This window comes from Phytophthora sojae, assembly GCF_000149755.1.
Source record: "Phytophthora sojae unplaced genomic scaffold PHYSOscaffold_7, whole genome shotgun sequence".
Classification (NCBI taxonomy): domain Eukaryota; phylum Oomycota; class Peronosporomycetes; order Peronosporales; family Peronosporaceae; genus Phytophthora; species Phytophthora sojae.
In genome coordinates this window covers 121,079-144,502 of record NW_009258121.1, presented here as the reverse complement: position 1 = coordinate 144,502, position 23,424 = coordinate 121,079, and the positions used below count along the sequence as shown (strand labels likewise).

At 54.3% G+C, this 23,424-nt stretch overlaps 12 protein-coding genes across 12 annotated transcripts; 4 read left to right on the top strand and 8 right to left on the bottom strand.

The window, feature by feature from the left end:
• Nucleotides 1-1,797: 1,797 nt before the first annotated feature.
• PHYSODRAFT_317084 (hypothetical protein) lies at nt 1,798-2,178 on the bottom strand (the record flags this gene model as incomplete). The annotated part of the gene is made up of 2 exons (XM_009533550.1): nt 1,798-2,027; nt 2,163-2,178. The coding sequence occupies 2 exons, from the start codon at nt 2,176-2,178 to the stop codon at nt 1,798-1,800; spliced, it is 246 nt and encodes an 81-aa protein (XP_009531845.1).
• A 1,340-nt stretch (nt 2,179-3,518) lies between these two features.
• On the top strand, nt 3,519-4,997 carry PHYSODRAFT_303554 (hypothetical protein; the record flags this gene model as incomplete). Its single annotated transcript, XM_009534791.1, has 1 exon — nt 3,519-4,997. One exon carries the CDS (start codon nt 3,519-3,521, stop codon nt 4,995-4,997), a length of 1,479 nt encoding a protein of 492 aa, XP_009533086.1.
• A 286-nt stretch (nt 4,998-5,283) lies between these two features.
• Nucleotides 5,284-6,642, bottom strand: PHYSODRAFT_317082 (hypothetical protein; the record flags this gene model as incomplete). Its single annotated transcript, XM_009533549.1, has 1 exon — nt 5,284-6,642. The coding sequence occupies one exon, from the start codon at nt 6,640-6,642 to the stop codon at nt 5,284-5,286; it is 1,359 nt and encodes a 452-aa protein (XP_009531844.1).
• A 135-nt stretch (nt 6,643-6,777) lies between these two features.
• On the bottom strand, nt 6,778-7,329 carry PHYSODRAFT_336032 (hypothetical protein; the record flags this gene model as incomplete). The annotated part of the gene is made up of 1 exon (XM_009533548.1): nt 6,778-7,329. One exon carries the CDS (start codon nt 7,327-7,329, stop codon nt 6,778-6,780), a length of 552 nt encoding a protein of 183 aa, XP_009531843.1.
• Nucleotides 7,330-7,476: 147 nt separating this feature from the next.
• On the bottom strand, nt 7,477-7,836 carry PHYSODRAFT_286791 (hypothetical protein; the record flags this gene model as incomplete). Its single annotated transcript, XM_009533547.1, has 1 exon — nt 7,477-7,836. One exon carries the CDS (start codon nt 7,834-7,836, stop codon nt 7,477-7,479), a length of 360 nt encoding a protein of 119 aa, XP_009531842.1.
• Nucleotides 7,837-10,246: 2,410 nt separating this feature from the next.
• Nucleotides 10,247-11,170, top strand: PHYSODRAFT_516682 (hypothetical protein; the record flags this gene model as incomplete). The annotated part of the gene is made up of 2 exons (XM_009533546.1): nt 10,247-10,498; nt 10,586-11,170. 2 exons carry the CDS (start codon nt 10,247-10,249, stop codon nt 11,168-11,170), a joined length of 837 nt encoding a protein of 278 aa, XP_009531841.1.
• A 241-nt stretch (nt 11,171-11,411) lies between these two features.
• On the top strand, nt 11,412-14,777 carry PHYSODRAFT_516413 (hypothetical protein; the record flags this gene model as incomplete). Its single annotated transcript, XM_009533545.1, has 1 exon — nt 11,412-14,777. One exon carries the CDS (start codon nt 11,412-11,414, stop codon nt 14,775-14,777), a length of 3,366 nt encoding a protein of 1,121 aa, XP_009531840.1.
• A 56-nt stretch (nt 14,778-14,833) lies between these two features.
• Nucleotides 14,834-15,936, bottom strand: PHYSODRAFT_516057 (hypothetical protein; the record flags this gene model as incomplete). Its single annotated transcript, XM_009533544.1, has 3 exons — nt 14,834-15,273; nt 15,381-15,646; nt 15,755-15,936. The coding sequence occupies 3 exons, from the start codon at nt 15,934-15,936 to the stop codon at nt 14,834-14,836; spliced, it is 888 nt and encodes a 295-aa protein (XP_009531839.1).
• A 407-nt stretch (nt 15,937-16,343) lies between these two features.
• On the bottom strand, nt 16,344-16,887 carry PHYSODRAFT_515677 (hypothetical protein; the record flags this gene model as incomplete). Its single annotated transcript, XM_009533543.1, has 2 exons — nt 16,344-16,479; nt 16,559-16,887. The coding sequence occupies 2 exons, from the start codon at nt 16,885-16,887 to the stop codon at nt 16,344-16,346; spliced, it is 465 nt and encodes a 154-aa protein (XP_009531838.1).
• Nucleotides 16,888-18,100: 1,213 nt separating this feature from the next.
• Nucleotides 18,101-18,568, bottom strand: PHYSODRAFT_286790 (hypothetical protein; the record flags this gene model as incomplete). Its single annotated transcript, XM_009533542.1, has 1 exon — nt 18,101-18,568. The coding sequence occupies one exon, from the start codon at nt 18,566-18,568 to the stop codon at nt 18,101-18,103; it is 468 nt and encodes a 155-aa protein (XP_009531837.1).
• A 2,229-nt stretch (nt 18,569-20,797) lies between these two features.
• Nucleotides 20,798-21,843, bottom strand: PHYSODRAFT_303546 (hypothetical protein; the record flags this gene model as incomplete). The annotated part of the gene is made up of 4 exons (XM_009533541.1): nt 20,798-21,146; nt 21,202-21,372; nt 21,594-21,736; nt 21,781-21,843. 4 exons carry the CDS (start codon nt 21,841-21,843, stop codon nt 20,798-20,800), a joined length of 726 nt encoding a protein of 241 aa, XP_009531836.1.
• A 406-nt stretch (nt 21,844-22,249) lies between these two features.
• Nucleotides 22,250-23,286, top strand: PHYSODRAFT_355079 (hypothetical protein). The gene is made up of 2 exons (XM_009533540.1): nt 22,250-22,679; nt 22,756-23,286. The coding sequence occupies exons 1-2, from the start codon at nt 22,275-22,277 to the stop codon at nt 23,113-23,115; spliced, it is 765 nt and encodes a 254-aa protein (XP_009531835.1). The 5' UTR covers nt 22,250-22,274; the 3' UTR covers nt 23,116-23,286.
• The last annotated feature ends 138 nt before the right edge of the window (nt 23,287-23,424 follow it).

Here is a 23,424-nt window from a genome sequence, read left to right as displayed (position 1 = left end):
AGCGCGAAGCACCTCAGCAAGCGTGTCGTGGTTGTACTCCGGTGCTGGGATAATTGGGTTCGCCTCTTGTTCGGCTCTGCTCTTGGGTTTGAGCTCAGGCGGGACGATCGCTTCGAACTGCTTGTCTGAGCGGCGGGTGGCCCATTGCGTGTGAACTAGTTCTTAGTCGTCCAGGGTGAAAAGTTGGTCAGCCAGCGAGATCTTGAGATCTCGGTCTCGGAGAATCCAGTGGCACGGATCCTTGGGCACAGCCCAGAGTCCGGGCTCGAACCAGATCCGATCCGAGTAACCCTTGACGCCCCTGAACTGGTCGATCAAGTCCCTGCGACGAAGCTCGAACCCTTGGGCGCGGTCCTTGCGCTCTCGGTAGACGATGGCCAGCTCAGGCAGGCCCAGTTCCTTGCTACCATCCTACAACCAAACGATTACTGGATTCTTGCCCCGACTTCGTCCTCCATGTGCATCCCATCCTGGTCGATCCCCGATCGGTGATCCACGATCGGCTCCCGATCCGCGATCCACGATCGATCGGCAATCGGCGATCAACTCCCGATCGATGACTTGTGCCGGTTGCCGTGCGCCGCCGATCCATCACCTTCTGTCCTCGGCCATCCTAGATCTGCGAGATCTGTCGTCGATCTGGGCTTGGGTCGGCCCCGAATCACGCCGCGGTTCGTCCTCGGTGTTCACATTCCTACAAGCGGATGTTGATCACTGGATAGACACACATCCGGATACGGAGGCAAACTGCCGGGCCTCCACTGAAGAGGGCACACTGTAACCGTCGTGCATATGCTGGTGCTACATGTAACCAGCACAGCGTTCGGCGGCAAGTCAGGTACGTCCGCTGCAAACGCTTGCTTGTCTTGGAATCCGTGGCCATGTTTGCCAATGCGTCAGCCATCTTGTTGAAATGGCGAAGATGGTGTGTCTATGATCGCACCATCAGACGATCTGCCATTGTACGACATTGAGTGTACAACCCTTGTAAATGTCGTGAACGTGGAAATCGCCGTTCACGATGCTGCGTGATGATGAGATGACTGTCTCCGACGACATGGATGCCGTATAGAGTAGCGCGCACCGCATATCTGAGCCCGACTAGTAGCCCCCAATTTTCAGCAATATTGTTGGTGGTCTTGGATGCAGAGGAGATGCTCGCAAGCCAGACAATTTTCGGTCTGAGATCAGCCCCACCGACCTGGACTATGGCCGACCGGGACCGGGGTTGCCTCGGGACCCCCCTATCGAAATAGAGGATGTGGTGTTGCAGCTGCCGCGTAGGTGACGGCAGCCCCTGTGTCTCTGGCCCGGGTGTAGTCAATGCGAAGTAACAGAGTTTCGCAGCAGCAACTCTGTGGGGCCCAGCAGCATGCGTCGTGCAATGTGCTCGCACGGTCAGATAGTCGCCCATGTAGGACCGCCGCTGCCCTATGTGGCGAGGTGTCCTCATTGGCATCTCGATAAAGACACCCCCGACGCCAAATTGCTTGGAGGGTTTCAATAGCACCCACTCGCCAGCAATCATTAAGAATCTCGTACAAATATCCCCGAACAGCATTGTGGCCCTCCTCAGTGTCATTTTTGTGCGTATCCTCGAGCAATATCCACAACGAAGGGGGCACATGCTCCAGCTTTAACCGGAACATTGCGTCTAGCCGGGAAGTATTGGAGCCCCGAGTTGTGCCTCTTCAGTCACGCGGTGTTTCTCTTTCCTTGCTTGACCTCCTGGTAAAGTTTGTACTCGTGTGTTCCAGGCTTGTATTTCTTGAGGTGGAACTTCAGGTTCTCCCCTTGCTACCTGAACCACTTGCCAAGGGCCCCTCCTGTCCGTTCCTCGTCATTTTCCTCGGACACAGGGCCCTCCTTCACTTTGCGCAGCATCCGGTCGCCGTTCTCTTCGGTGGTGCCGATAGTTGACGCCAGGTTGGAGTTCGAATCCTTGATGGTGGGGGGCGCGGCACCACTGACATGGAGAGTGGCGGCACTTACGGCGGCGATGATGTAGGTGAGGCGCGTTCCAGTTGCTTCGTGTGGCGACGGCCGGGGGAATGACTTGGAGAGTGGAGTGTTTATAGACTGCCGAGAAAATCGCGGAATGAGGTGGTCTAGCCAACCGCAACGAGATGCCCTTGACGGTGTACCTTACAGGAAATCTCGACTCGACGCTGATCGCATCCTAAGATATCCGCATGGTTTTTGGTCTTTAAATCTTTGTATCTGACTGTCTCCTTGAAAGCCCCCGAAGTGGAGTGTGTACTTGAGCCTAGAAGGAACGGCGGCTGTGTGAACTAGGAGTATCGCAATCCAAACCGTTGCCTTGATTCAGTAGGACACCGCAATCATGAGAATTAATCCAACACGCCGGTGGTTGTTGTTCTTGCTCACCTGTTTTGAAAGAGCCTGCACGTGTCATTAGCTACAATGCTACAAGTAGGTATCTGGATTCTCAATAGGCAAAGGTTTTATCTGAACTCTTGATCGGCCAAAGGGTTGAAATATTTAATCCGAGTGAGGCCTTGCTTCTCCGCAATGACTATCTCACGCAATACCTGAATCCAAACCATCATACCGTATGATTCAAACGTACGGACGATGGCAACGCGCTCCAAAGATTTATCAGCCTGACCAACAGAGTTCTGGTACGCTGTAGCGAACCGTAGGGCTCAAAAAGAGTGGACAGTGGACTAAAAACACACGTTCCTCTCGCCCTTCCAAGCATTCATGCGGGGGGGGGGGCAACAACGCGTGTCGTTCTCGCTTCTCGCTGCACTCGCCGGAAAACCCCGTATTTTGTTGCGCCAACCCGCGTAGTGAGTTGCAAAGTGGAGTAAAGAGGCCATGGCCACCTTCGTGACAGTGTGGGGGTAGTTGTACAGTGTCGTGAAGAAGGGCGATCGAGTGGCTGCGCTATGGTTGGGGCTCTACGGACGACATTACGGCGCTCCCCACTTGGTTGAAATCGCGAGCGCGTGACCACGGACAAGATGTGTAGGTTACAAAGGGAATAATACTAGGCTACAATCGATTGGAGCCGCCTTTGCCGGACACGTACGTCGGGAATGCCATGTCAACGCCTTGTCACCCTATTCAAACGATGCATTTCAAGCTGGTGAAGACGAATAAGCTGTGGTCTCGCCTGTACAGTCGGTCCTCGAGCGCAACGTCGCGTACTTGCGGAGCTCCGTTTCACTGTCTGACTGAGCGGAGCAACCTGTCGGCTGTGCTAATCGACACTAACTTTGTACATTCGGCTTTGCAGAAAGCACTCTATCTTCTGGATAGAGAGAGACTGGGTTCATTCTCGGATTCAAGCGTAATGACGAGAGTAAGCTGATCTCATCATGCTACAGTTGTAATGCTGTGTAGTGATGTGGAAGTCACCACGAAGACGTCACTGTTGAACCTACAGTACTTACGTGTTACAGTGCCTGGCTGGTTCATTTCACTATAGCTAGGGTTCATCTGCTTGGCTCGGTTGAGGAGACCGCGTCGCAGCTTCTACAACGCGGGCTTCAATGTCTTTCGAGGAGGTCACTTTGCAATTCCCGCTCTTGCGGATCAATTGCGGGACCCACACCAACACCAGTCTCTCTTCTCCAGCCATGGTCAACGTCGTCACTCCAGTCGTGGATATCGAGGGCGATGCATTCCTCCCGCTGTCGCCGTTGGACGCCGTCATGAACACGTATCGCGTGGTGATTCTCTACATCTACCCGCCGCCTCCGTCAAATGCAGCCAACTACGACCTCGACAAGCTCCGGCGCTCGTTCGTCTCGCTAGTGGACGAGGACTACCCCGTGCTCGTTGGAACACTCGACGTTGACCAAAAGACTGGGACCGTCAGTGTAAAGCAGACGCCCGAGCAGCGACGACGAGGTGGCAGCGCAATCCGCTTCGAGTCGAACTCGACCAGTTCCAAGACTACGGACGACGCGATATCGTCTCTCTCGTGGGAATTCATGCCCAAGACTCGCAGTGGTGGGGAGATCATCGCTGTGAAGGGGTCGATCCTCGCAGACGGAGGAATGGCCATCGGAGTGGACTGCAGCCACGTCCTGTTCGACGGAGAGGCCACGCTCACGTTCATGAAGGCGTGGGGGCAGCACTACAGCGGTGTCAGCAACCAAGATCGGCTGGTCATCAACCATGAGCGACACCTGCTCGCAGGAAACGGGAAAGCTTCTCGTCTTCCTCACCCGGAGTTCCAGATCGTACCGGCCGAGCCTCTAGTGCGCAGAGAGGATGGATCGCTAGCTCCTAAAGCCGCTGCCACGCCACCCAACACGGCCCAGCACGTCTTCCATCTATCGCCAGAGACGATGGTAAAGCTCAAGCGCACAGCAGAGTGTGGATACAAGCACCCGAAGATCGCCCACGGCTCCGGGCCTTCGTACATCAGCACTCTTGACACCATCACCGCGCTGTTCACCATCCTCATCACAAGAGCTCGTGGCCACGGGCGAGACTTCCGAGTCTCGACGGCAGTGAACGGGCGGAAGCGACTGGAACCCCCATTGCCCGAAAACTACGCTGGGAATGCGGTCTTCCACGCGATTTCGCCGTATACGAGCGAGGATCTACGAGGCGATAAGGAAGATGTTCAGAGCGGAGTGTCGGCGTCAACGCTGTCTCGTGTCGCTCGTTGCATCCGCTCGTCGATTCTGGAGCGAGACAGCGAGTTCATGCGGGACGCCATCGCGTTCCTCTCCAACCAGAAGACCGGTCTGTCCAGCGTCAACGACAACGTCAACTTCTTCTGCGGCCCGGACGTCGCGTTCACGTGCTGGGCCAAGATGGGGCTGTACGATGCCGAGTTTGGAGGAACGAGACCTTGGTACGCGTCGATCCCCCGCGTGCAATGTATGGACGGATTCGTGCTCATCACAGAAGCTGTCAGAGGCGCTGATGGACTGGACGTGCTCGTGTGCTTGGAAGCTGCCACGATGAAGAAGTTCATGGGCTTGTGCGCTGACGTAGAGTTTCTTCAAGGTTAGATATGATTGAAGTGGCCCATATCACCAGGATAAGCTCACTGCAGGGCTGTAGGAAATACAAAAATGTATTGTCTCTAAATGAGCTTCCAAATTTACCCAGAGACACCGACTTCTCTAATGAAAGTTTGCTACTTTGAAGTATGTAAATTCGAGACGGCCTAAATACGTGTGCGAGGTGGGCATCTCCTCGCGGCAGGAGGATTATTAGATCGTAAGATAGATACATGCAGCGTCAGCAAATAAATGTGAGAATTGAGCGTCTGACGATCGATACTCATTCTACTCTTCAGTCGTGGAGGTACTTCACCTCTTGAAACATTTTCTGAAGCTTCTCCATTGCTGTGCACTCGAGGAACACGCCGACGTCAACCCCATCGCCGCCCTTCTGGGCCTCCGTGATCATGACGAACCCATCGTAGCACGGCAGTTTGGGGACGCAAGCATACCACGGCCGAGTGCCGCCAAACTCCGCGTTGTACATACCCATGTGCACCCAAGACGTGAACATGAGGTCCTGGCCGAAAAAGAAGTTGGTGCCAACCTGCACAGCAGAAATGTTGCGCTGCTCGGTCAGAAAGTTGATGGCATCTCGGAGATACTCGCCGTTGCGCTCGAGGATCGATGCACGGACGCGCCTTGCTATCTTCCCCAGCTTTGCTGGCGAGACAACGTCGTCCGCTTCGTCTTCATCAGGCTGCAACTCGCCGTTCTTGTAGGTCGATAGCGCGTTGAAAATGACATTCCCAACGTAATTTGCTGGTAAAGGCGGCTCCATGCGACGTCGAGCATTGACGCCAGTCGTAATTTTCACGCCGTGCCCGTGGCCGCGCGCTCGCGAGATCAACACAGTGAAGAGCGCCGTGATGGAGTCCGTAGTACTCACGTACGACACGCCTGCATCCTCACTAACAGACAACCCACCGCGCGTCGCGACTTCCTTGATCTTCTTCATCATCTGGGGCGTAAAGTGAAACAAGTGGTGGTCTGTGGACGGCGGAGCTGGAGCTTCTCCACCGTTGACTTCAGCTTCAGCTTCACCTCCAGACGCAGTTTCAACCACTCGAAACTCCGGGTGCTGCATGGTCGATGGTGTACCCGTTCCCTGTTGCAAGTGCCTGTCATGGCACACAACCAGTCGGTCCTCCTTCTTGACGCCACTATAGTGCTGCCCCCACACTGTCATAAAGGTGAACATGCCCTCCCCATCCACCAGCGTGTGGCTGGCGTCCACCCCGATCGCCAACCCTCCGTCGGCCAGCAGCGAGCCCTTCACACACATGAGCTCCGTCTTGCCTCGGGTCGTTGGCATCAAATCCCACGAACGCTTCTGCATCGCCTGCTCCGTCGTCAAGGGGCTGCTGGAATTCGTCTCGAAGCGGATCCCCTTCGCCCCCTTTCGCTGGGACTCCGCCGTCTGCTTCACGTTGACGACCCCCGTACTGGGGTCCAGGTACAGCTCTCCGATGAAGATCGGGTAGTCTTCGTTCACAGCAGAGAGGAAGGACGACTGCAGCTTGTCGAGGTCGTGGGGGGGCTCTACCGGTGGTGGGAAGATGTAGAGGATCACGAAGCCGAAGCTGTGCATCACCGCGTCCATGGGCGACAGAGGCAGTAGAACGTCGGAGGAGGTTGGAGGCGTTGCCATAGTGTTAGTGGTGGGCTGTGTCGCTTACCACCGTTGGCAACGTTGCGCTCCTGTTCCTTGCGGACGCTTATTTCATTGACATAAAGGAAGACTTTTGAGGAATGCGATGCGATTTACGGCTTCAACGTCAGCTCGCTATGTGGTTCGGCTACTGTACTCGGCACCATCATGAGCATCTTCCATGCTTACAACTGGAAGCAGAGGCTGGCGCAAACTATCCTCCTTGTCGTGGACGCCATTTCGTTGCCGCAGCAGCCAGACGAGGAAGCTGCAGCTCATGGCGTCCGTCAGCACTTGCACCATCATCTGGCATGTCGTCCACGAGTGCGAGTTATCGTGGGGCACTGCAGGCGACACCGTGACGACAAGGTGCGACGTGTGCAGCACCAATAACAGCATCCAGCACCCTAGCGCGTGCTTGGCCGCCGCTCGCTTACTCTTCAGCACGAGTGCTAGTAGGCCGCTAGTACCACAATAGAACAGCAGCGCAGCCCACGCCACCAGCTTTACGCCGGAGATCTCCTCCCACTGACCGAACAGCAGCGTCTGTCCTCGCCGAACAATCGCCAAGCACAGTGCAAGCAGAACGAGATGCACCGACAGAACAGCGAACAGCGCGTACGCGAACCTGGCCACCACCAACTGCTCCCACGGCGACAGCGCTAGCGGTGTTGAGACTCGCTTCATAGTTGGACTGCTGTCTTGTCTTCTCTTGTTATGCAGACAGAGGCCTGTGTGAATGAAAAAATGGGACGCGGCTCGAAGCAACCTCTAAAAACGAAAATAGGCGGGCGAGTGGAAATGTGTCGAATTCACTGAACAGTATGCGCTTCCTCAGTTTCCCATTGCAGCGCGGATCCCTGAGTCTCGCCTTTTCAGCATCTCGGCGTTTCTCTTTCCTTGCTGGACATCCGTGTAAAGCTTGTTCTCGTGTGTTCCAGGCATGTATTTCTTGATGTGGAACTTCAGGTTCTCCCCTTGCTGCTTTAACCACTTAACAAGGGCTCCGCCTGCGCGTTCCTCTTTAACTTCCTCGACCAGCATCCGACCGCCGTTCTCTTCGGTGGGGACGATGCCAGCTGACGCCACGTTGGAGATCGCGGCCTGGTTGGAATCCTTGGTGGTCGGGAGCGCGGTGCCGCTTGCGTGGAGAGTAGCGGCAACTACGACGGCGAGGATGTAGGTGAGGCGCATGCTTGTTGGTTGATGAGACGATAGATGGTCCTGGGGGGTGGTGGTAGTTGTGGAGTGTCGAGCAAATTGTGGAATGAGAGACTCTTCCGAACGACAACAAGGTTTGTTCACAGAGCTGCGCGGGCAATGCCATAGGATAGGACAGCGTATCCTAGGATATTCCACATGTTTGAGGGTTTTTAATTCTGCTAAGTTTTTTTCATACTGATTCAGTAACCTTCAGAGACACGATGATCATCTGTTCAGCTTTGCTTTTCCTCTGCGAGGGCTGTTGAGGAGCAATTACTGTATCGCGACCACGTGGTCTGGCTACCTGTGGTTTATGTAGTGCTGGAAGTTGCATGAAGTCTTCAATAGCACCGCTCACGGCGGCGGAGCTGTACGAGGTGTCGTTCGCGTACATGATGGTCGGGTGGCTGGGAGGGAGGGCTCGAGACGGCTAGTTGTAAAATGAGGTCGGCAAAAGCCAAGCTTTCTTCGGCGCTTCTTCGATGTCTTACGCCAGATATAGTACCGCACAAATTCTCAGAACTCGTGCTGACCAGGTTCTAAGTTGGGAACCAACTTCGGAACTCGTCTACTTTGACTACAAACTCGTGCTCGCCTAACCCAGTCCCTTGTACAAATCTCAGCACAGTTTTACTTAGACCAGGGCCTCAGTGTCTTCAAAAAGGTGGATAAGAAAGTTGTATCGGAGGTTCCTGTACCCCAGAGGGCCAAGGCCACACTCGAATCGAGCCGTTCATTACCTATACTCGAATGAAAAGGGTACTCTGACATGTACCAGGTAAGAGGCTGGTCGCGCTGGCTGGTGCTGGTTCTCGGTCGGGACGGCAAGTGATATGCGAAATGATATCGTATTATTTTTGCTCACTTTGGACATAACCATGACGATTCGCCGAGAACCCGGGAACTCGATCCCCTTGCTGGTTCCCGGGTTCTCTGCGAATTGCAATGGTTATGTCCAAAATGAGCAAGAATACAGAAGTGAAAACTCGAGGCCGAGTTCACCTACCCCTGCCAATCTCTGGAACACCCGACCGAGTGATAAACACCAGTTTTGTATGTATCACTATCAAAAGGGCATAAACTCTAAGGAAAGTCCATTTCGTAAAACATGTCCGGCAAAGTTCAACCCCAGCACGGGTCGCTTGTGACGTCAAATACGCTCGACTTTTCCTGAATCGCACTATAGGAAGTATCTAGCATCAGGTTATTCTGGAACGCATTTAGCTAATCATTTGGGACGCTAAACTAGATTCCGCGTTGTAGTTTTAAGTCCATCTGAAAGCAGCATCACCCCTCGCGCCGATAGCTGTAGATAGTATAATCTCCAGCACAACAGTCAACTTGCATTTGACTACGTATCGAGTGCAATGCAAGCTCACCAAGTGCCTAAATGATATAGTACGTTGAAGTGGTGATGCCCCTAGATAGTGATATAGAGTGGTCCTGAAACTATGGGGAAAATGACTAAACCGGTATGAAATCGCATTTTAAATGCTGAAGCGGTATGACCCCCCAATCACGCATACCGGTCGGGTGGTCGCCCGAACTAAACACCTAGTTGTGAGCTTGTCTATTGTGGACTACTTGCTTGTTTTCATCATATCCTTACCTGAAAGTACTCATACCACAAGTACAGCAACCATGCCATGAATGTTATGACACTTGTCTTGGAGTCTGCAAGAAGCGAGGGCGTCCGTGGCGTGGTAGTTCGCACCTCAATATTTAAAATTAACGCATACGGATTCAGTCACGAAATATACCGATTTGGCATTTAAAATTGATTTCATACCGATTTGGTCATTTTCCCTGAAACTATGTACACGTATCACTACGGACGGGATTGTTTACGACTCGCGCTGGTAAGGATAAAACGATCGCAAAAGAATTCTTGACAATCTGTACTATTCGTTCACGTGCACGACAGCCCCAGATTCACGAAGCAAACATACGATCGATTCACGTTCCCAGGATAATTGGTATCACAGGATTCGATCGCAATCAGTTACATGTACTGTACCGGTAACAAGCACTGAGTTCCTTTTTTACTTTAAACTTATATTCCTTTCAGGTACAAATAAAAAATACAACGCCCTTGAATCATTAACCACAGTGTCGCGGAGGAATTGTGCTGTGGGGATGCAGCTATCGAATCCACCCTTTGAAAGTGCCATCTGCTAATGCATCACGAACCATACGCTTACTGCTGGTAGTAACCTTTCACTAACCACGATACTCATTTCAGGCTGCCGAGCACATGTGCACCTGAAGAGTTTGATGCAGACATACGCAAGTACATGTACTTCAAAGTGCAGTAGATGGATTGGTCTAAACTATGCACTAACAAGTCATTTATTACAGGCAAATAATCACTTCTGGCAGGACAAAAATCTGCGACCAAAAAATGGCGGACGAGCTGCAAGTGACCGTCGTGTTCGGCAAGCTCTCGACGTCCGTGGCCGTGGCCCCGCAAGACCCGGAGGCTCTCGAGCACCTCAAGGCGGGCATCTGCGACCAGTTCCAGCTCGAGCCCAAGTTCCAGCGCTTGGTGCTTCGCGGTCGCGACGTGAGCAGCTCCTCAGTGCTCACGGACGGCTGCAAGCTGCTACTGCTGCGCAATCGCGCCTTCCACGAGCAACCCAGCGCTTCGAAGCGCGTAGAATCGGGTGCGACCTCTTCCTCAGTCGAGTCACCCCTTGAACCCAGAAATTCTGGGTCCAAACCGGTCTCTAGAGCCCCCGAGATCGATGTGAACGAGCTGGAAGACGGTCTGCTACTGATGCAGGTGTTCAGGGGCAAAAGCCGCTACGACGTCATCTTCCCACGCTCCGGCAGCGTGCTAGACGTCAAGAAGAAGGTGAGTGCGGTGCTGGGGCTGAGCTCGCCCCAGGCCTTGAGGCTGGTGGTCAAGGGGAAGACCCCAACGGATGAGACGGTGCTGGAGACGCTGGCAGGGACCAAGAGGGCGATCAAGGCCATGGCGCTGCTGCAGGCTCAGCAGCATGTGATGCAGGAGAAGGAGGAGGACCTGAGAGAGCTGCTCAATGAGCTGGCCAGCGCCCAGGCGGCGCTGCAGCGCGTGCAGCGGCAAATGGCGCGCAACTTTACGTCCAGAGACGAGAGTTTGTTCGAGCTCTCGAGGGTCCTGGACGAGGGCCAGCGCATTGCTGGAAATTTGGAGCTGGTGAAGCAGTATTTGTGTGGGGCCAAGAAGACGGGCCCTCGTGCTAGTGACCAGACTCTGGCTGCTGTGACGCAGGCCATTGAGAAAGCGAATGCGCTGGCGGAAGCTGCTCAAGGATTGCTAGAGACGCACTCGGCCTACTAAGTTAGAGGAAATATGTGAACCAGAATGGGAAGTGAAGACGGGCAAAGTTATTTTTTGCGGTTCAAGTGTTTATTTAGGCGGACTCAGGACCCCGATGTTGGTGGCTGATGCCCTGAAATACCAGGCCGTGAGCTTCAGTGCTATTTGACGACAATAAGGAAGCAGTAGTGTTGGAGGCAACTTCGTCCAGGTACTCCGTCCGGGTCAGCTAGAAGGAGCAGCGTGGCAAGACGTTGCCACGATGAGAGCCCTCCTGCTCTTTGCTGCAGCATTTGGGGTGTTGATATACACTTCCCAAGCTCAATCAACGGCTTTGGACTCTCTCGAGCTATTTGCGACTCCGCTGCCTGCACACTTCGGCGTTCTTGAATCTGTCCAAGGGCTCGAACTTCGGCTGTACTTGACTGGAACGGATTCAAAGGCAGTGCGGGTGACGCCGACCTGCTCTGGAGTGAGCTTTAACCCCAGCTCTGTGGTGTTTACTTCCAGTATCTCGGTTGCAAGTGGCATTATCGCGACAGCACAAACCACCGGAAACTTGGAGATTGACTATGTGGCTACTCTAATAGAAGGTGATGGCTCGAGTAGCGCAGTTCTCTTTTCGCAGTCTGTCTCGGTACTCCCAGTTCCTACAGCTTATGACGTCGATGATGAGCCTTGGGGTGGCGTCATCCTCCAAAGCGACTCCTTCGACGATACAACGGCAACTCCAGTGGCTTCCTCCTTCTGGAGCAACCACCAGCATGGGTATTCAAGCAGCGCGTGTGGTGGGTTCAATGGAACTAATTCCTTGTTCTTCACATCGCTAGGTGAGCGATTGGCGCTGACTGCTCCACTGGAGCTCGAAGGATTTCACGGCAAGATGCACTTCTACCACGTGTACGGATTCGAGCAAGTTCAAGAGTATGACTCAACTGGTGACAACCGTATCGCCTGCGAGATGACGGACGCTGATGAAGAAGTCAGATTCGGATATCTCCCTCAAGGCGCTGATCTCAACAACATCAGCACCTGGAACGAGATACTCGAAATTCCACTCCCGTCCAACGCTACCGCTCGAACAAGCGACTTTACAGCGTACTCGGTGATCCTGCCGCAGCTTTCAATGCACCAGAACGCGCAATTCTTCTGGATGCAGAAGAACCACTCGAGTTTTCCTATTGATGTTGCAACGGGACTCACACGAGATGAAGTTATCGCAGCAGAGAATGATCCAACTGGTGCCCACGGTGAGTTGGGGGTCAAGGAGCGGGAGCTCTGGAAGTACAGGAACCTGTTTGACCAGTGGGCGATTGACGATGTGAGCCTTGAGGTTCGTTTGAATGTGCCGATATTCTCTCTCGTGCCTAGCGCGACTTTCAACAGTACAACTGGAGTGGGAATCGGTGGCACGAACGTCCTGGTTGCTTCGCCCGTGCCTGGAAGTTGGGTCGCAGTGACGTCTGGGGATGGCACGCAAGCTTTCCCTGACTGTACGTCTCCAGTCGTGGGAGACACCGCGAATAAAGCTACTGTTGCGCTGAGCAAGAGCGGGTACGTGCACGCAGTGGCGTGTCTATCAGTCAGCGATCTGGTTATCAGTAGTTATCCCGTTCGCTCCCCTCGGTTCCTGGTTCAAGCAGTGCAGCCGAGTATCTCTAGCTCCGTGGACATCACGAAAAGCGTCGACACTTGGGAAATTGATCTCCAGTGCACCGACTGCGAGTTCATCCGCTACATCACCGTTCCTCTGGATGGCGTAGACGGAGGGTCTTTGTTAATTCCAAGCTGCACATTTGGTTCAGCGATAAATGCCACAACTGGGAAAGTATCTGTCACGTTCAATGCGAAGATTCGGGCGGTGGCGTGTGGAACGGATTTACTACAGAGCAATCTCGTGGAGTCGGAGGATCTGATAGTGCATCCTCGCAAGCCGACATTCACTTACGTCGTTCCGTCCACTACAATCAGCGGATTCATGAATCTCACGATCGTTCCTCCTCCAAGTGCCAACGACCAGAAGCTAGGGATTGCCTACTCGGTCCTGTCGGAGGGTAAAAAACTACCAACGTGTAGCAACGCGCTGACCTCGGGAGGAATCGAGTTGGTTGTGAAAGTTTTCGACGTCGTTCGGGCCGTCGCGTGTTGCGTCGGCGTGGTCTGCGCCGATAGCGTCGTTGCCACATGGGGCCCTGTAGACGTCCAGGCTGTGACGCCGACGTATAGCACGGCGTGTAGTACGATCAAACCGCTGACTTTAGTGGTGAACCTTGCTGCGGTGACTATTGGCGCTACTGTGCGCTACCAGATCTTGTCTGCGGGAGACAAGAAGGCGTTAACTTGCACCTCTGGAGATCTGTACCAGTCTCCGTTGGAAGTAGGCGCTGGAGCCGTGTTGGTATCGGCTGTGAGCTGCTTAGATGGTCTCAAAGACAGCGACTCAGCAGATATCACTGTCACGCTGGATAAATGTTGCGCAGGAAGATCGGCTTACCAGTATGACTCCTGCGCGCATGTACTTCTCATGCAAGACGACTTTACTAAATGCCCGGGCAATGGTGGGGCCGGCAACATGCAGACCAATACGAACTGGAATGCTGTGACGAGTCAATGGGGTGGCAGCAACGTCAATGGAGGCGTGAGCTCGGACAACGTGCGCTGTGTGGGAGACGCTGCACTTGGTAAGAGTGTACTGGAGCTGACTGCTAATGGAGATCTATACGCCGGAGTTGCGCCAATTGGCAAGACTATGGGGAGCGACGGCACATTGACAGACCGCACTACGAGTGATCGATTCATGGAATGGGCTCTGGATGGTATCAGTCCACTACCTTGCAATCCTCTGGAGTGGTGTCCTGCTCGACGTGTCGGAGCTGCGGTGACGTCGGTGCTGGAACAGAACGCAGGTGTGATGGTCCTCCGAATCAAGCCGTGTGCTGCGTTCGGTACGCTCACGCAGGTTTGGTGGGGCAGCTACGAAGCTGCCACTAGCAGCGCTCTACCGTTCCTGCCGCTATGGAAGTCCGCTCTGTACCAAGCGAAGACGACTCCTAATATCGCCTTCACACTGACACCTCCAGAACCTACAGACGACGCAGCGTACACTGAGATTGTCATGCAATGGGATGCCAGTGCAGCACGCGCGAACCTCTACAAGGACGGCCAGCTAGTGTTGAAGCAAGTGGGTATGGACGGTAAGACCGATTCGACTAACTCGCTATCAATCGGCGTCTGGTTCCCCAATGCTGCAGCGGGTGAGCCGTTCTTCCCGTCCTGCCATACTTATGTGGACGACGTGCAAGTGTTCGACCTACAGATCACCGGAGGCAGGTGGTGCGACTTCGAAGACGTTGGGGCGGACACGATATCGTGCGTAAGTAACGACGACTGCGAGGAATGGGTCCAGCTCAACTGCTTCATGGACATCTACGAAGCCGTCTGCACGTATAGCCGCGCTACGGATATCGACGATGGCAACACTTCCGCGTCGTCAAACTCCACGACGAAGTTCTGTCAGTTCCGCCTGCAACCGACAGCACAAACCAGCGTATCAAACACTGCAATGACCACACGAGAGCTGGAGATGGAGTGGGTGGAGGTGGGAGAGCCTAAACAGGAAGCGGAATAATTCTTTAACATGAAATAGACGTGTAGATTCGACATTCGTCTTGTCAAAAAGTGGTTCTACTTGACTGTAGCATGCAATCCATCCACGATCTGTTCTAGCGCCGGGTTGCCTCCTAGCGACGCGATCTCGTCGCGAATTTGTTGCACCGTGTCGTTCAGTTTGGCCAGCGTGTGTTCCACCGCCCCTGTTTCGCGCAGATACTGCACGGCGTACTGCTTGAGCTTGGTGCTCTTGGTGCGCTGCTTGAGGATGCTGAGCAAGCGCGTGTCCTGCGGGTTCTCTCGGATGGCCACGATGAGCGGGAAGGAGAACTTGCCCTCCGTCAGGTCCTCGCAGAAGCTCTTGTTCTCCATGTAGGTCTCGTCCAGCAGGTTCACGTAGTCGTCTCGGATCTGGAAGTACACGGCCAGAGCGTTCACGAGCGGCGTGAAGTCCAGCGTGCACTCACTGAACGCCTGCATGAGCCCCACAGCCAGGCGGAAGAGCCCTCCCGTCTCTGTGGTACAGTAGGACAGTCGTTAGTTATTACATTTGACGCAAACCCTTTCTCACAGAGGTGGACACTTGAAAGGAAGGGTCCATCTGGAAGACAAGGCACTCAACTGTTTTGCACCATCTCGAGGTACTCGTCCACCGTGGGGCACTGCAGATGGTCCCTCCAGAAGATGTCCAGCCCCTGGCCCTGGTGCAGCCGCAGCATCTCGTCCGTGTACACCTGCATGGCCCGCGGGTTGCCCAGCGCCTGGCACTTCTGCAGCGACAGGAAGTACACGTAGTTGGCGCAGTTGATGGTGGCCGGCACGCCGAAGATGTGGTGGGCCACGGGCTGGCCACGGCGCATCTCCGAGTCGTCCTCAATGTCGTCAATGCTGCCACCACGACGATAAAGAAATTGTTGTCAGCTGCATCGCAATGGTAGAACGACGGAGTGGGGGCTGGGCTGTAGAACGGAGGGAGGGGGAGGGGCCCCTACGCACAGGAGACTGGCGTTGTGCAGCTGGTCCACGATGCTCTGGATGCTCTCGACGGCGTCCGCGGGCGCGCGCAGCCACGACTGGAAGGCGCCGATCATCTTGCCGCGCACGTTCTTGCCCGGCAGCTCGCTGATGTACGCGTACGGCTCCAGCAGCTTGCTCTCGTTCTCCTGCACGGTCGCCATTGATGACGTACTCGAGGATACGAAAGGCAAAATGAACCCAACTTTCGTTTCGATAGAACCCGACTAAGTGCGAATATAGATGGAGTATGTAGCCATGTTGATCGGAGACCTGCGCTTCCCTGCGTGTGTGCATGCGCTCTCTGCTGCCAGCTTGGTGCAGTGTGTTTAGACCTACGTTGAGTGATTTCTTCTTCTTCACTGCAGCGCCGGCATTCATTAGCCAGTTGCAGTCTTTTTCGCTGCAACTTGCCCACATTAATTCAAGCTGCGCGAGGGCCGTCTCTATCTGTCTCCGCCTCCATCGCTGTCTCCAGCAGGTGCCACAATACGTGCACTTGCATCCACACTCTTGTCTTGATCTTCCATAGTTATTCCCTCTCAATCCAATAGTCAGTCGATATCGTCGTCTATAGCCGGACGATCTCCATCTTGCGAGGTTTGGTGGTCACCAGCCGCGTCTTCTCCGCCTCCAGCATCTCCTCGCACTGCTTCGCCGCAGCCGCATCCCCCGCCGCCTTCAGCGCCACCAGCATCCCCTCAAACCTGTGCATTAATGCACCCAAAAAGTTACACCTCTTTCCACCTAGGAACGCAAAAGCTACAGCTGAAAAGGTAAACCAACCTGCGCTGTTCCGCCTCCTGCGCCTCCTTCTGCTGCTTCAGCTCCCGTTCCAGCGACTCCGCCGCGTTCTTCTGTGCCTCAACCCGCTTTTGCAGCTCCTCAAGCGATGCACTGAGGCCGCTGGGAGCCACAACCGCGTCGACTGCGCCCTCCACGCCGTCCAGCAGCTGCTGAGTCCACTGCGCGTTCTCCTGGTGCCGCTCAAAGGCGCGGTGCCGAGTCACGCGCAGCTGCTGGCGCGTCTCCCTCGAGAGTTCGAGCGGCGTGGCGCTCACCGGGGGAACAGGCACCTGCGGCGCGCGTGGTACGCGAACCTGCTGCATCTGCATGGCCTGCATTATGGTGTATACCAAGCGAATTCTAGTTCACACTTTTGTTACTTTTTGTTTACAAATACCCGGTCAAGTAGATATGGCTTCGACAATAAGTATTTTGAAAGGGTTTCCGATTCCTTCAAAAATCGTCGCCCAAATGCGCTTACAGTCTGTTTGTATTTGCCTGCCTACGGGAGCCGTAGACCCGCCCGAAGTCAGTTTTTTTATGAGCGCGAACGACGCGGTTGCTCCAAGCACCACGCACGAAAGCAAGAAGACGATCAAAGTCTTGGATCTTTTCGCTGCACTTGGATTCTTCGCCGCAATTGACTGCACGCTCTGGATGTCTCGGGTGGTGATCTTGAGCCCGCTTTGCTCCACCGTGCTCTTGAACTTGCTGAGTTGCGGGTCCGTCTTGACCATCGACTCCAATTTGTTGGGGTCCGGATTCTTCCGCATTAGAGTCTTGAACTTGTCGAGAGAAGGGAGCTTTTTGGCGAGTGCCTTCAGTTTCGCACCGAGTGCCAAACCCTGGGGTCGGGCCTCGATCCTGCATTGCACGTCTCGTAGTCACCACGATAGATTGGTTAATCGTAGTCCATTGTGCATACATGCACAATGGACTACTAATCCTGTACAGCGATCTCCAGCAGCGTCATGAACAGCAGGGCCAAAGCCTGGGTCCGTCTTGACCTACACCGCTCCAAGGCATCGAGAGCTTTTTCTCGCTCCGACAGACACGCGCTGCTGCTCGTGGCCTCCCTAGCTGTCGAATCTGTGAGTGTGAAGGCCCTTCACTGCTTTGCAAACCATAGGTGTTTTGAACAAGCATAGCGGTGGAAAACCCATTTTATGAGAGAAGAAGTGAGCCGCGTTTCAAGCCCGAACTCGACACCACAAGTAGGCGCAGGAGATGCGTTGTAGACGACAACGAGGATTTACACACAACAAATAAAGGCCAAGTGCACTTGTCATTAGTGCTGAAATGAAGCAAACCACAGGTCCAAAGGTGCTTGTTCGACGATCTTCAAAGTAGTCTGCTCCATGCCAGGTTCCAGCAGGCTCCGAAATAAGTGCCTAAATATACGCCACCAGTTCAAAGTAGTGTTCTCCAGCGTTAACAGGGAACCCCCTAAATTTCAGGGCTTTTTTGGGCGAACCACGACTTTGTTTGAAAGGATTTCACTTTTTTTTCTTTCAAAAATGTCGTCGCGCCATCCAATGCACGTTATGTTGGTATCTCCCTGCCCACGGGAGCTGTAATTCCGCCCGAAGCCAGCCCTTCAATAAGTAAGAACAACGCGTACTCACCAGCTCCAAGCAATCCGCACAGCACCACGAGTAGAAACAACATCTTCAGTCTGTTCACTCCAGTCGCATCCGCCAACGAAATCGACCTCACTCGTTGAATGTTTCGGGTGGTTATCTTGAGTCCGCTCCTCTTCACTGTCCTCTTGAGCTTGCTGAGTTGTGGGTCGCTCTTCACCATTGCCTCCAACTTCTTAGGGTCCGGGTTCTTCCGCATCAGAGTTATGTACTTGTCGAGAGTTGGGAACTTGTTGGCGAGAGTCTTCAGTTTGGTAACGAGTGCCAACCCCCTCTCTTCGTCTTCATCGTCAGCAGTAGTAGCAGCGTCCAGATTGGTTGCATATTCTCCATCCCGAAGGGACCGGTGTGTCGTGGCGGGGGTAATCATTATTACAGGTCATGAACGGATTTGGTCACGAGCTTTGGTCACGTGACTTACACTGGTGCTAAGTATGAGAAACCACTCAAGGACACTTTCCATCGATGAAGGATCACCTCAAGGGAAGCCACACCCTCCACGAGATCTAAATAGCTGTCCTAAAGCTAATAAACCCGGGTTGGGCGGGTTTGGGGGGTTCTACACCGAAAATGGACGAAAAAACGATGTTTTGCTCGCTGTTGGCAAAGATGACAGCTTCGAAGCGTCTCAACATGATGCCTGCATGCAGCACGACACGCATAAAGCAGATTTGAGGCCTCCCAAGGCAGGGCAAGCAGCGTATATGACTCAAACAATCATAAGATGGCGTGACCAAAGGGCGTGACCAAATCCGTTCATGACCTGTAATATATTGTTCCGTGGCGGGGACAACATGGTTGGCCTCGATTTCGAGGTCTGCGATCTGATTGTTGTGTCCCGAATTAGGGAGGCCCTGACAACAGACAACGAGGGTGCCTAGCAACAGCAGCAGCAAGTAATTCATACGCATGAGATGAACGCGTTTGGGCACTTGGTCCTGCTTTGGGTGGTAGATTGCCGATCTCGAAGTGAGCTACGGTCGTAATTCACGAATGAAGGCTTGTCGTTATCCGGTTCCGCTGGAACGTCCGGCAATGTTGGTCGGGATGGCGTGAGATAAAGTTTTGTATGTGCTTGTTGCAAGGTACAAGTAAACGATTCGTGCTGGGTTAGAACGGCAGGTTGAGCGCCATACTGTACACCGACCACATCAACTCTGTTTTCTCACGCAATCACACATTAATATGAGCATTGCTTAGTTAGACTGGGAACTCAACTATTTTAGCTGAAGCTTTCAGCTCGCCAATTTTTGCTACACGTTCGTCCAGGATGGCGTCAACTTGTACCGTAAGGAGACCAGTGAGGATAAGGAACGCGGAGTTCGATTTCTTTTGTAAAGTGTTATCCACTGGAATATAGTCGGTTTAGGTGCTAGACTCCATGAACGCAGCTTCGAGCGTGGCGTTGGTGTGCAATCTTGTCCAGCGCCACGTGCTGCTGAAGGTACTGGAACTCGTCCTTCCTTGCGAGCGAAATAGCCTTCATAGTAATGCGCTTTGCCTGGTAAGATCACGACGGAGCAGCAGTGATCAACACGAGCTCGCCTACAGTAGCGATCGTCGAGCGGTTGCATAGTTATACACCCACCTTTTGCTTGCTTCGAGGTCCCTGCGCAGTTATATCCGTGTCGGCCAGCTGGCCAATGCGGCGTAGCATAGAAGTGGCCGTCCACTGCTGTCCACAACAATTTATACCGTGTGTCAGTTCCAGGCTAATGCATTCATAAGCTACATCGTCTATGGATACCTCGCGTTGGCTTCCTACAGATCCATCGCCAGGCATCTCTCAAAGTGAGTGATTTCCAGCAAAATGGGGAGTGTCGGCGAGCGGAGGGCGCGCGTAATGAATTATACCTCATGGGATGGACGGCAACTCACTACACCTTTGCCCAGCCATAGTTGGCCTAATTTGCAAGCAAAGTTGTCATGAATATTGGAGGTACCAGAGAGTAACATTACATTCCCTAAAGTATGACTTTCGTTTCATTCAAAGTTGTCTAATTCCCATCGAGAGGTACATGCACCACATGTAGCCGCAAAGCACGTCTCACCCCCTGCTCAGTGAGGGGCGGTCTCAACGCGCCCCCATGTTCCCCTCCTTGAGAGATCGCGCGCGTACAGTTGCCGCTTGATGAAGGGCATGCAGACGCGGATCGGACACTCAAGAAGCTGCACGCACGCACGCACACACGCCTTCGCCTTCGCCATCTTGCCTCTGTGCTGGCGTCACTTCGCAGTGCGAAGTTCGCACTCTATCAGAGTACGCCAAAGGTCTTGAGTTTGCGAGGGAAAATGTGTATTACGTCAACAGTCGTTGGTGGGAATTAGACAACTTTGAATGAAACGAAAGTCATACTTCAGGGAATGTAATGTTACTCTCTGGTACCTCCAATATTCATGACAACTTTGCTTGCAAATTAGGCCAACTATGGCTGGGCAAAGGTGTACATGTATTTGAGCTATGTACCCCAGAACTCAGACGTCCCACTGCTGTGGATGCAGTCCGGATAATGAGGCGGCACAAATGTTGCAGTGGAGGCGTTCGTTCAAGCGTAAAAAAGCGGTCAGTGATTCATTGCATGTACCGACCAGAGCAGTGTCACTGTAAGGCAAGCAAGGCTACACCAATTTGAACCCTCGACAGGTTGCGTCGTCGAGCGCGCTTGTAGTACACCTCCACACTGTGGGCCGCATAGTTTCCACGAGTCCACCAAGCGTTTGGCCACGTCCAGAATACTGTCCGCGTGAGTCGGACTTGAGCAAGCGCGTGAAGTGAGCGCGACTTCCTCCAGCTCGGCCAGCTCCAGCCTCCCCATGGAGCAGTGTCATCGGCGCTTGCCTTTGGGATCGCAGCCACGGGCCTACACGAGGGTCCCCCTTCACTACATGCAGCGACAGGTCCGTTGAAGGGAGGGTTGTTTCTCCCTCTTTGGGGCCGGGCCTCGATCCTGCATCACACGTCTCGTAATCAACACGATAGATTGGTTAGTCCATTGTGCATACATGTACAGCGATCCGAGCAGCCTCATGAACAGCACGGGCCCAAGCCTGGATGCGTCTTGGCCAACGCCGCTCCACTCGCCCCGCCCGCCGCCCACGGTCCGTGAGCCATCGACGCTGCCGCTCATGGTCGCCTGAGCTGTCGAATCTGCGAGTGTGAGTGAAGGCCCTTCGCTGTTTTGCAAACAAAATCAGCGTGGGGCCATCGCATGACAGCAGACGCGTCTCGCCTTCCCCATTGGCTTTCGGTGCGGTCAGGTCACGCAGTGGCACGGGGCCATTTTCCCGCCGAACAATTGAGCTCCCGCGGAGACGGTAGACCCCGTCGTCTCCCTAGGTAAAGTGATGTGTGGTCCATCACCCCTTTGCTTCAGTTCTCGTAGTACGAGTCGTACCTGGGAACGCAACCGAAGTACGAGGAAGTAGAACCGGCAGAACCAGGGCACCGAACGCTAATCACGTCGCCCTCGACTCGAATTCGCCCTCTACATCTCACGCTGAGATGGATAGGCCACAGGCCGTACACCGACAATATCATCTAAAGCACTACATGTGTAGTATTCGCCAAGCTAAACACCGCACGGCAAGCAGAGCAGCAAGCAAAGCAGTAAGCCAGTAGTCTCCCACATTGGGACCGGCAACCATCGCAACCGAAACGCCGTCGGAGCAGTCAGTGCCCAGCCGATCTCTACGGTATCTATATGCTCACGATAAATTTGGTTCGATTTCTTGAATCACAAGCAAAGTGAGCCTGGGGCTTCCACGCTTACGGTCAAGCGCGTGCACGTCCAATCCAGGGGCGAGTCACCCAAGTTTTCGCGCGGCGAGACATCGTTGCCCGCCTTAGCGCTCATCCCCGTGCACGCCGCGCGCAATGTTCCTGAATGCCACTCTCCTGCCTTATGAGCTCCGGCCCGGTCACGCTGGTCATTGCCGTTGCCCTGCTCTTCGGTGCGGATGACTGCCGGAAGATCGCCGTCTTGACCCTTTTTAACAGAGACAGGAGAGACCGTGCGTGCCACGAGATCCGCTATCAATCAGTCGCCAATTCGCCTTCGCCCACCCGCTTGCTTGCCATGGACGACCAGTTCATGCTCGAGGCCATGCACCCCACGGCCGGGTACCTCTTCGCCGAGGAGCTGGACGTGCACTTCATGGACCTGCACTCGACGCTGCTGCTCGAGGACTTCCGGTCGGCCGCCGACTGCAGCTTCAGCTTCGGCGGCGGCTGCAACGCGCCCAGCTCGCCCTCGTCCGTGGCCCTCCTGCCTCTATTCCACCCGCCGCCTCCACTCAAGCTCACACCCTTGGACGAGGCCGACATCTTCATCAAACTGGAGCCCGTGCCGGTCAGCGTCGGTGCCGAGCACAGCTTCCTGACGCCGGTACCTGTGGTGCACGTCGGCCCCGTGACGAACGAGCGCGAGCGCCTCCGCTGTCGCCAGCGCGGCTACGAGAAGCGCTACCGAGGCCGCAAGAGAGTGAGTTCAGCCTTTCATTGCCGGCTCAAGCCCAACTACAACAACACCAACCAACCGTGACTGTGTGTGTTCACAGAAAAACCTCAACCTGCAGCGAGATACGTGGCTCGGCCTCGAGATGAAGCTGGCCGCCGCGCGCAGGAAGCACTGCAAGCCCTACGTCCACCAGGTCCAGAGCTCCGAGGGCTCGCTGCAGCGCAAGATGTTGCTGCTGCTTCAAGAGGAGCGCGCGCTCGTCGAGGACCGCGTCGCGCTGAAGTCGCTCCAGGCCTGGGAGAAGATCACGCGCATCCGCGAGTACGCGGACAAGGACGCGCTGCGTACGGTGAGCGAGTGGCGGCACAGCGCCGTCAAGGTCATCGGCCCGTGCGGCGTGCTGGCCCCAAGGCGGTTCCACCCGTACGCGCCCATGGAGCCGCTCGACTTCACGTGGTGAAGTATCTACGTATCGCCTCATTATTCTCATTTATTTTTTTATTCCCGCTCTTGGCAGTGAGAAAGTTGAACCACGAGGAAGCGCCAGCTAACGAAGAAGTAGGAGTCGGGTCGGCCATGCAGCGGAAGGAAGTACACTAAACGCGCACTAAGCACAAGGCTTTCTTTCTCTAAACTGCAGTCGTCGTCGATGGTCTCCCTTGGGTGCACGCAAATCCACAACGACCCACTTCAATGACTGAAGGGTTCAACTAGCCCACCTTTAAAAGTGGAAGTTCCACTGTTCTCGAAGGTGACGGAATCTGTGGGG

Bases quoted from the DNA above. Each gene is read 5' to 3' on its own strand.
- PHYSODRAFT_355079 (XM_009533540.1), top strand. From the start codon at position 22,275: ATGGACGACCAGTTCATGCTCGAGGCCATGCACCCCACGGCCGGGTAC. The intron at 22,680-22,755 runs GTGAGTTCAGCC...GTGTGTTCACAG, and splicing joins GCTACCGAGGCCGCAAGAGA to AAAAACCTCAACCTGCAGCG.